We start from the raw sequence: 11,330 nt of genomic DNA, 5'->3' as shown, positions 1-11,330 counted from the left end.
ATTTCAGATGGCCGACTTTTTCCGCTCCGTAATCGAGGATACACTAGCAGATTTATCGAACAACAGTGGCGCCCTGGAGGCGAAAGTAAAAGTGTTGGAATTAGAAATTGAAAAACTTAAGCATTGCCATCAGCAGGAGATCACCAAGCTCAAACACAATTCCGATCTAGTGCTGTGTGAAATGCGCAAAAATATGGACCTTGAAAAAGCTCGCATTATAAATGAAGTTCGCAAACAGTGCGAAATCGAGCGCATTCGTGCGGTCGAAGAGGCAAAAAAGAAACAGTGGTGTACTAATTGCGGAAAGGAGGCATTATTCTACTGTTGTTGGAACACGTCGTACTGTGACTATCCCTGCCAGCAGCAGCATTGGGCTGCCCATATGAACAATTGTACACAAAGCCAGTTCAATCTGCCGAGCGCAGCGATTGCAAATAAACCGACTAATGTGACCAACAGCAAGGTAACCACTCAGCATATTACCACGCCAAAAATCACAACCGTGCAAACGTTGAATTTGAATGGGCGATCTGGTCTTACGATACAGCCAGCACAGCAGCAACACCACACCCAACATCAGCAACATCAGAGTCAACAACAGCAACTCATTATCCCACTGGCACGAGGCGCAACACAACTTGGAAAAGGACAATCCTTCCAGCGATTGGTAAATTGAACTGTGTCACGAAACTCTCCCATGACAAGCTAACTTTTCTTTTTAACTTTCGTTTTTCCTTCCTACTTACTATATTAAAGCGTTAATTTTTAGTTCACCTATGCCGTCGTTCCACATGTGATGCATCCGATTGAATTGGTTTTGTAAATTGGATATAATGTTAGAATATCTGCTACTGGTGCGCAGATTTTATCAAATTATCATTTTAAGTTTCCAATACAAGATATAATGAAGTACGTCAGAGTGCTGCATTTCTATTTAGTAGTTGAGAAAAAATCGCCTGTAGCGACTGTATATTCCCTTTTGATGGCTCGTTACAATTATGCATGGTCTGAAAATTACTGTATGATTTAGTTCTTTTTCGAGTATTACATTTTCTTCTAATTCGACCCTAGTGGCATCTATGAGTAAAATATGTAACATTGGTTTGTGTCTGCAAATTTAGTTCGCATTTCGGACACTGATGTATCGGTTATAAAATACGTTTGAAAAGTTTATCGTAGGGTAACAGTACCCCCATTCATCTTATGTAATAAAATTAATATCTAGAGTGATATCTGCTATCTCTGTTCGATGAATTGACTAAATAGGCAAGATTCGACAATTGAAGAGAGATCAGAGTTTGTAGGTAAGATGAAATTAGATTCAAATTTTTGCGTCGCTATAACAAATATTCCACGTTTGTCCAACTAATCTTCCTGTGATACTATTAAGGCTGAAGAGACGATATTGTATCACAATTCGTTGATTGTAAGTCGAATAACTTTCTCAACTCAGTTTATTTGACAATTTGACAGACACATTGTAGTCCTAATGATAATTTCTAATACTAAGTAAAAATTTTGCTTGAATTGTTTTGCGTGGAAGGTTGAAGTCAAATCCAGATGATACGCGATTGAACGATCTTTGCAACCCTATAACGGCACCGTTTGTTTCATAGTTGGTGCGACGTAGAGGTAGTCGAAGAAAGGCGTTGTTACGGGGAGCACGAGAACGAACATTGATATTATCCTCACGAAGCAAAGCGGGGCAGTCAATCCTATCATTCAAAATATCAGCTATCATCAAAGCACGTGACAGCTCTCGTCGTACTTATAGTGTGTCAAGACCAATCAGCAATCCGCGACTTTCATAGCTCGGCAGTTGATGTGAATTATTCCAAGGTAATCGTCGAAGAACAAAACGTACGAATCTACGTTGTATAGATTCTATTCTATGAGGTCCATTAAGGTAAAGAGGGTTCCAAACTACTGAGCAATATTCTAAAGTAGAACGAACGAGTTTAAGGTATAGAATCTTCAGGCAATAAATATCATTGGTAAGGTAAGGTGAGTATAAATAGTGGTTGCGCTTACAAGTTCTAGTGCTAGCTGAGACGTTAAACAGAGCAAGCACGATGATCCTATGGTGAGACAGAGTGTTGGCGCAGGCCTAATAAGCTACCCGTAAAAAATACAAATAGTACAGGGAAAAATACGACCCGGAACAATTGACATAGACTCACGCAACAAACCAGGACTACGAATGGAAACTTGGAACACATAAACGCAAGTCGCTAGGTTTCGTAGGCTGCGAAAGGATAATAATACGACGAACTCAATCTTTGGAACAAGCGGACATCGAGCGACTACCTTCTACCAAACCTGTGGCACAACCATCGTTCTGGGAACTGGCTTAGTAGTGTTGGGCAAGACGCGTCAGCGAGTGATTAAGTGGCAGCCGATTAACGCTAGAATGTGTAAGTTGAGAATTAAAGGTCGTTTTTTCAACTGCAGTATTATAAACGTGCACTGCCCACACGAAGGGAGATCTAACAACGAGACAGAAGCGTTCTACGTGCAGCTGGAACAAGTTTATGACGGCTGCCCACGTAGAGACGTAAAAATTGTCATCAGCGACATGAATGCCTGCCTAAGTAGGAAGGGAGGCAATGTACCGACCGGTAATCGGGTTGAACAGCCTCCATGTGGGCTCTAGAGAGAATAATGTCAGCCACCCACTACGAGCTCTGATTGGCGGTAATGAAATCGAAATGGACTTCCGATAATGACACCAACAGAGGAATTCCAATAACAAAAACGAAGGAATTCGAAATCAATGGACCAATAGTCCTTCAAGTCTCGCTGGATGGTAAAGAGACTGCCTCTCTCCCTGATCCTGAACCATATGCATTATATCAAACTGTAATCATAAAAGTGCAATGCCTTAGTGTCGATGAAAATTAGATTAGTTCTTTGATTGAAAGCTAGTCTAAATTTAATTTTATTCACCAATATTTGTCGGTAGTACAGATGTAAAAAAATTACCCGCACCAATTTGGGAAGTGTGAAAACACTATAATGCTATTAGAGTGATAAAGTACGATTCTTATTTGCGAACAAACCTTGTCAAGTATTAGGTTTCAGATGAAAGGTGCGAGTCAAGAAGCCAGAGTAGCGTTCAGGCACGTCCCCAGAGGGGGGAGGGGAGGGGGGGGGGGGTTCTGGGATTGTCATAGTATACTTTTGGAGTACTAAAGTGATTAGAGACCAAAATCGCTCTGAAAGGGTCTTACATGAAGCACACGAGCATCGCTACTAAGTTGAAAAAATCACCTTGTTCACCTGAATTTGCCTTCTCGAACTGTTATCTGTTTCCAAACCTCAACTCATCTCTGATGTGGTTTTCGCTTGATGCCAAACCTAATGCAGTTTCCACCCTAACTGCTGTCAAACCGTTTGTTTGAAGCTAGTTTCGAACCTAGTTTCAACGTTGTTGAACTGAAAATCGAGTCAGTTTCGAACCTGGTTGTTATATTAGGTTTGATCAAGCCCCCGTTGCTAAGTGCGAAATAAACACAGTTTCGTGATGAAACTACCCTGGGTCAGTTTCAGTTTTCTTAAGCGAAAACGACATGAGAAATCGATGTTTCGTTTTGGAATTTTAGACCGCCACTTCCGGAGCCTGATACCGAAACCTGTATAACGAAAGTAAGTTTGTATGCCCGGCCATCAAGCCCTAACAAGTAAGTGCTGACATAAGTCTGGTCTAGTTAGTAGTTAAAATATCAAATAGAAATTATTCAGATACGATATGTAGATCGGGTGGCCCTCGACTAATATGTCCTACAAATTTAGAAGATGCTTTCCGTTCTCCACGGATTGCAGTAAAGGAGCTATTTTTTTAAAGGAGAATATTTTTGTGCTCTAGAAATGGACATTTAGAAGGTCTTAGATATGTTGGATTGAAATGGCATGACATCAAACGTTAAGAAATGTAATACAATAACCATCTCTCACTCATAGTCACATATTTTATTTAAATACCCAATAATGATAGTTCAAGTGTAAAAGTTTAAGGTCGTTGGTAAAAGGCGCACCGGAAATTATGTACTTAAGCAATCTTCAGTAACATTATTTTTTCATCTGAGGGCCCCTCTCGAAACGGAATCCTAGGTACGGGCCTGGTCATGATCGTCATGGATTCGAATCTAAACAAAAGAATCTTTTTACTCAGGTCGGAGCGATAAAAACATACATAATAAAGCTTTTAAGCTTTATAATAGATTTATAAAAACATGTATAACTGTTGCATTTAATCAATATCCTTACACGCATTTGACAGCTAAAATAATGTTTAGTTATAATGCGCCTAGGTCACTTGGGGCCTTTCTTGAAACGGGGAAAATATACTTCTAGGGGTCAAAGAAATGCTCTGGACTTAAGGGACATACTAAACAAATGAGATAGAAAATCATCCGCGCTCTACGCCCTGTAGGGATCCGTTTGCTTGCTCTCCGAAAAATATGTTTTATTTGGTACTAGTGAGTATAACACGAAACAAAAACAGACCCGGGTTGGCGGTTCAATGTATAGGGCGCTAGTCTTACAAGTCAGTTGTCGTATGCTTGAGTACCAATCTGGGAGGGATAGTGTCAGTAGGATCCAACCCGTGGACAACTTGACAGCTCCCATACATCGAGAATATAAGTAAAAGTTTTGGTTCTCTGGTTCCACAATGGCGTCGTAAATAGAATAACATTTGGAAGTAACGTATCTGTTTTTCGACAATCTGCAGTTTAAATTTTTGTACACTGAGGTCTTTTTTTATGCGGTTTTTTTACGCAATTTTTTTATGCGAATTTTCAGAGTTATGCGGTTTTTTTATGCGAATTTTCAGAGTTATGCGGTTTACCCTTCTGCGGTCTTTTTTTATGCGAAGTTTCAGAGTTATGCGGTTTTTTTATGCGAAGTTTCAAAGTTATGCGGTTTTTTTAATGCGAATTTTCAGAGTTATTCGGTTTTTTTATGCGGTACGTAAATTCGCATAAAAAAAGACTTCAGTGTATTTAAATAAGTAAAATAAATTTTGCTAGCCTTTCTTGACATTTATAAAATAATTATGATGATTAGTTACTATGGTTTAGTATAAGTATAATTCGACGTGAACATTTCATAAGGGCACATAAACCAATGAGAGGTTCTCTTTGTTTACTTCTCTTCGGTTAATAACACCTAAATTTTCACGTTCACTTACCAATTTTGCATATAGAATGAAACAAAATATCTCCAGCTTTGTAATAGTATCATACATGTAACGAACAATTGCGTAATTACGCAGATATACACCCTCATTCTTGTTTACGTCCGTATCCGCAATACGACGAACGGGTACTTTCGAACGAATACGAATAAGCCATTCTTGTTTTCACTCGAATGAATTCGAACGCGAATCGTTTGCCACAAAATATTCAAATATCAGTAAACTTCTTAAAATAAATGCTAAGCCTTGATGTAATCAGTCCAATTCATGTGATTAACCATATGCGAAACGCTAGAATGTATGCCATTTTAGTTTTAAACGAAACGTGTATTCGAACATCATTCGTACGAACGAAATGTCCCATTCCCGTTTACGGACGAATAGGCGAAATGCCGTGGTTTCGATTCGTCAGTTTAATGTTGCGAATCAACCGTTCGAACACATTGAAAAAAGTTTAACCGATCTCTAACAAAATTATTCTCGAATCTAAAGGTGATTTGTAATCAAATCATAAATTTGTGTTTTGCATAAATCATTTAGAAAGCATAGCAGTATAGTAAAATGCTTTTTTTTCTGGGGAGCCTTTGAATATATGCGAGGTTCAAAGTTTTTACGCATCAATTTTGCATCTATTAAGTACTTTATGGAAAATACGCCATGGGTAAACATGCTTTATTTTATATCAAATGCATGATTTTACCAATGAAATAAATATGTAGGCTATTGGAAACATGACAAAATTGCAAGAAAAATGCAACATATTTTTCGCAGATACTACTGATCGGACTGCTATTTCAAATGCTTTTTTTTACTTTGCACGAAGTTTAATTTGAAAATTTCATTTACCGACTTGAATAAAATTGGTCCTGAGTACGATATTTATTTATTATGTAGCATTCGTCACTTCCTTGATGCTTGGAATCTTCCTAAAAAAACTACCTGCGCTGCAGATCCTTCTTTTGCACAGGAGTCGCGTACGTACACGTTCGAGTGAAAACAAGAATGGCTTGTTCGCATTCGTTCGAAAGCATGTGTTCGTCGTATGGTCGATACGGACGTAAGCAAACATGATGATACAAAATCAGTGAAAAAAACAAGTCAAATAACAAATGATATCAAAGATTTTTATTTACAACTCAAATCTGTACCAGAACTGATAGTTTAAAGTTGGATGGGCGTTGTTTTTATGCATGTACGATGTTTAAAAGTGTGATTGATTCGAACGTAAACGGGAATACGAATTTGCTATACTTTCGAACGTATCGCATACGGCCGTAAACAAGAATGAGGCTGATAATCGAAAGAGATAGTAAACAAAGAGAATCTGTCAATTGTTTTAAGGCCCTTTAGAAATGTTCACGTCGATTTTTTCCCTTTTCATCAATAGAAGGTTTAAAAGTAGTTCATCACATTTCAATGAACAGTGAACGTGAAGTAAGGTATTCTACTGAATCTTGAAGAACAATACTACTAATTTGCAAATCAAGATTAAATCTATGTTTCTCTTATCTTTATCCGAGTCGTTAGAAGATCACCCAATGATACCAAATACTCCTACAAATGCTACTAATTCCTTGCGTTTTCGTTGATACGACTAAATACGTTAGATACTCGAAAGTCACATACCACATTTCAAAAAACACTTCATTTCTAACTCTATCAATTACTATCAATAGTTATATTTTTAGAACAAAGAGAAGACGTTGGGCAGTCAATTAAAAGATAGAAAGATTGTAAAATACGCATGTTTGGAGATTTATGACGTGTGTTATTGATAAGTTTGTTGCTATGCAGCGCTGTTAGAAAAATTCACAATATTTTGATTTCATTCAGGAGTTCTTGCGTGAGTCACAATATGAAAATTACGCTCCTTTTAAATATATTGCTGGACGCATACACAGTGACCGTAAATAACGTAATAAAGTACTGGTTTCTCTTGTAATCTTTTTGTATCGTGATTCATTGCACCCGTATTGTTTAGGTACACTAGCGCCGTTCTGAATTCAGTGGAACACATATGAAACAGGCTCATTTCTGTCAGGTTGTGTACGGGTTGGTAGGATCGTAGTACTAGCCGTGCAACGCTAAGAATCGGCTGCGAAGTCTGCTGAAATAGAAAGGTCAAATTCCACAAAAGAAATGTAATACCAAGACAACGGCATCACATTCAACATATCATGTAAATTGTATGGATGCGCAGTGCTGCTATTTTGGCGCGCACGAATTTGACATTTCTCTCCCGTACTTCTATGTACGAGATTCGATGCGGAATCACCTGAGGGTGCCATGCTCGCAAAAACGGATGTTGCCAATGATTTGTTCGGGATATATGAGAGCTGGATATCTTGTTATGTAGTCTTTGGTATAACCAAAGACATCATATTAACAAGATATCAGACCCTGTCAGCTTGGAGCGAAATCAATCTTCAGTTCAGCAACGCCATCGCACGGCATCACATTCAACATATTATGTCAATTGTATGAGTGCACAGCCCTGCTATCTAGGTGCGCACGAATTTGACATTTATCTCCCCTGCTTCTATGTATGAGATTCGATGCGGACTCGCCTGGTGGCGACATGCTCACAAAAAAGGATGTTGCCAATGATTTGTTCGGAAAATGTGAGAGCTGGATATCTTGTTGATATGATGTCTTTGCAAGATATCCAGCTCTCACATTTTCCGAACAAATCATTGGCTACATCCTTTTTTGTGAGCATGTCGCCACCAGGCGAGTCCGCATCGAATCTCATACATAGAAGCAGGGGAGAGAAATGTCAAATTCGTGCGCGCCTAGATAGCAGGGCTGTGCACTCATACAATTGACATAATATGTTGAATGTGATGCCGTACGATGGCGTTGCTGAACTGAAGATTGATTTCGCTCCAAGCTGACAGGGTCTGGTATAACACAAATTAATTTCATTTACCAGTTGATTTCAGCTTCCTTCCATGAATATATTTTCTAATCAAAACGTGTGCAATGCCTGGAGCAAACAAATACGTTCTCGGTTTTCTTTATATTTTCCTTGTTTTGCTGGTAATTGGTCGGCTAATGGACTAGTCGGCTTAGCACAAGTGTGTCATTTTTACGACATTAATAAACACTATCTAATGTGCACGTTACCTTTGTCTTACAGATGATCAACCCCGTTGGAGCTAGCCATTCGTCACCATACACAATCGTTGCCAACACATGGTCTCAGCAGAATCCTTTATCGACAGCTACGATTAAACCCGCTTCAGCTCCATCTCCAGCTGGGCAACCGACACATTCGAGTTCCGCAACTGCTGCTACCATGTCAGCTAGCAGTTATGGACGGAGTAACGTCGGAAGCAAGCTTTCATCAACGGATAAATGCTTGGCTACTCCTAAATAAATATATAAATTTGGTCTGTGACGAAATAAACGAAACTATTTTTTTATTTGTACATACAATTTTTGGCAAAAAAAGGATTCTAAATGGCATTCATTCAGATATTTGCTACTTGTCATATCGACTTTTATAAACAAGAAGTACATTTCCTTGCATAAAACAGTGTTTCTTTCCCTTTCCAAGTAATTAACGTTGCAATAATTGAACTCGCAAATATTGATAAAACTATCATGAGCATCGAAACGAAAAATAGAATGTTTTCTTAATGTAACTTTCTATATGTTAATACAGATTGTAACTATTTTCTTTATACCGATGAGAGTGCGTGTAATTTCAGTCTATATTTATCACAATCCTGTCTATAGCAATTTTGTACTAGTGTTGTGTAATCTCTATTTGAAACAAATCCTAATTTGGCGAATATCTATTTAAGTCTTTTTATATGATCTACATTTTACTCTAATGTATGTAATAGCAGCATTCAGTAAGTCAATCCGTTTTACCCCAAACTCTGTAAAATATTTCACCTAACAAAAATACTAAATAAATAGCGCTAAGAGCAACAAAGTAATAGCTGTACACAATAAATTGTTCAAAGATGTTCAGCGCAAACCATCCGTCGGAATCTGTTACTGCGAACGTCAGCACTGTCTGGAGTGATAATGCGATCAACGTATTGAATCCAAACACCAATCCAAAACTATCGTCGGATACGTTCCTAGCGATCTCGGCGCTCACCACGGTTATCGTGAAGGCATACAGTATACTGAAGGCCATGTACCCTAGATATGAAACAATAAGCTGATTGGTGGTTGCCGCCAGCATTATGGTTGCACCTTGCCCCAAAGATAGCACGGACAGCGCAAAGAGACTACTTCTGGGCTTCAAGAAACCACTGTGTATGTAACCGGCCAGTAGTGAAACAATAGCTGCAAGTAAAGTTACAGTCGCTTCGACTGCAGCATTCCAAACTGCCCTCTGAGTGGGTTCTACCTCACTCCATAGTGCCTGAGCATATGCTATTACTTGTATATAACCTGCCATAGCAAGTGCATACCAGATGCTCCATTCCAGCACGGTAAGATTCGTGAATGATGTTTTGAAATGCATCCAAATTAAAACAAATGCGGAAATGAATTTTCGTTTCAACGGAACCTTACTGATGGATTTGGTATAACCTATACTGCCATTATCATTCCTTTCATTGTCCTCTAAAAATTCATCAACTCCGGTTGATACAGCCGCTCGATGAAAGTACATACTAGTCATTACCGATGGCAGAAACAATGCCCATACAGTAGCAGATATTTGTGCCGCCAGTGAAAGGTAGTTGAGTTCCTTGTAGTCCATTATTTCGAAGTACACTAAGATCTGTGCTAAAACGCCAGCAAAACATTTTCCGCTGTATATAGCTGCCCGAGTATGCGATGTCACTTTTTGGTAGTGCTCTCGGTCTACCTTTGCGTATATGTAACTGTAGTAAGCAATTTCCACCGCACAGTAAGTACCATAAAACACTTCCAATATTTTGAGTGCCTGAAGTGTGGTAGTCCATATCAGCATACTCCAGACAATTACCCCCGCAAGGCCATTCACAACAATAAGTGGTTTGTATCGCAGTAAATCCGTAACTAGAAAAATAACAACTAACTGGCTTAAGTAAGAATATGTGCCGATTGGGAAGACTTCTTGGACGACCTGAAACAGAAAGCATTTTCCATTATTCATATACTGTTGCATAATCCGATAGTTCCATACCTCTGTCATCGTTATATTGCGCCATGGTCCAGCTAAGTAATCTACTATAAATGGTTCACTGGGACGAATTTCCTTCAGGAAGCCAAACGTACATAGCAACAGTGATATTTTTAGCCATTGCTGCATTTTGTTTTCGTAGCGTACGCCACAAAAAAGTTGGTCACCTAATCAATGTATTCGGTTCGCTTGTTGGATGCTCACTGACTGGTAACTTAATTCTACAGTAGGTAACGTCGTGCGATATTCGCGGCAATTGAGTATTTATCATCAATGAGAATCTGGCTCTAGGTTAAAGTACCTTGATTGATGTCGAATGGAATTCAATGATATGTTTGTAGGGAAAGACTACGGTGAACACGAGTTTAATACGCTACTGATAAGGATTACAACCGCTTTGATGTGTAGTGCAGAATTTATCCCAATGCTCTAAGAATACGCCTTATAAACAACTCAATTAACACTGTCGTAATCCAGCAGCTTGTTTTGACGTTTGCGATATCGCAATGTTGGAATGAGGGTATCGCGAACCGGTCGTATTATAGTTTACGTATTTACACCATGTGACAACATAATATTTTATTTGTGTTCACTGTCAACAGACTGCTAATACCGGGTCTCTCGTTGCTTGTTGGTGCTGTGTTCGCTGGTAAAAAAACTGACAGAAAGCAACAAGAGCATAAGTATACCTTATTATGGTGAGACGTGTAACTGTAATTGCGATGGAAAAAGTTTATTTTTCTGTATTAGCGCAAATTCTAAATCAGGCTCTTCTTCTTCTTCACTTCAGGTGGTGTCACCTCACTTGAGATGACGTCGATTGATGGCACAGCGATTTAGCTATATTGCCAGTTAGCTTTCGTTTATAGTCCAATGGACTTTCTTTTCACTGGACAACGTGGAGTCACCGAAGTACGGATGAAAATCCTTTCTTTCTCGCGAAATACTCGAATTTTCACCGCATTAACACGACACGACGTGTTCACTCGTTGAGGGTTTCAC

The 11,330-nt window shown here is 38.9% G+C and overlaps 2 protein-coding genes across 6 annotated transcripts in view; one reads left to right on the top strand and one right to left on the bottom strand.

The window, feature by feature from the left end:
* Nucleotides 1-8,889, top strand: part of LOC131427063 (MYND-type zinc finger-containing chromatin reader Zmynd8) — a 27,339-nt gene extending 18,450 nt beyond the window's left edge. For 4 of the 5 annotated variants that reach the window (XM_058589964.1, XM_058589963.1, XM_058589962.1 and 1 more), the window contains 2 exons: nt 8-667; nt 8,337-8,889. In XM_058589964.1, coding sequence (XP_058445947.1) covers nt 8-667; nt 8,337-8,576 — 900 coding nt within the window. In that variant the 3' untranslated portion in view covers nt 8,577-8,889. Of the gene's footprint in view, nt 1-7; nt 668-756; nt 920-8,336 lie in introns of those variants that run through there. The other variant, XM_058589965.1, reaches the window with a different exon arrangement.
* On the bottom strand, nt 8,883-11,330 carry LOC131427064 (thiamine transporter 1-like). The gene is made up of 2 exons (XM_058589967.1): nt 10,332-11,330; nt 8,883-10,271 (listed from the first exon to the last, which is right to left on the bottom strand). Exons 1-2 carry the CDS (start codon nt 10,455-10,457, stop codon nt 9,063-9,065), a joined length of 1,335 nt encoding a protein of 444 aa, XP_058445950.1. The 5' UTR covers nt 10,458-11,330; the 3' UTR covers nt 8,883-9,062.

Source organism: Malaya genurostris, chromosome 2 (assembly GCF_030247185.1).
Source record: "Malaya genurostris strain Urasoe2022 chromosome 2, Malgen_1.1, whole genome shotgun sequence".
Taxonomy (NCBI): Eukaryota; Metazoa; Arthropoda; class Insecta; order Diptera; family Culicidae; genus Malaya; species Malaya genurostris.
The sequence above is the reverse complement of the archived record's forward strand: the minus strand, read 5'-3'. Positions and strand labels throughout refer to the sequence as shown.

Excerpts from the sequence above, each read along its gene's own strand:
- LOC131427064 (XM_058589967.1), bottom strand. The coding sequence starts at position 10,457 with ATGCAGCAATGGCTAAAAATATCACTGTTGCTATGTACGTTTGGCTTC. Across the intron at positions 10,272-10,331 it reads GCAATATAACGATGACAGAG|GTCGTCCAAGAAGTCTTCCC; the intron begins GTATGGAACTAT and ends TTTCTGTTTCAG.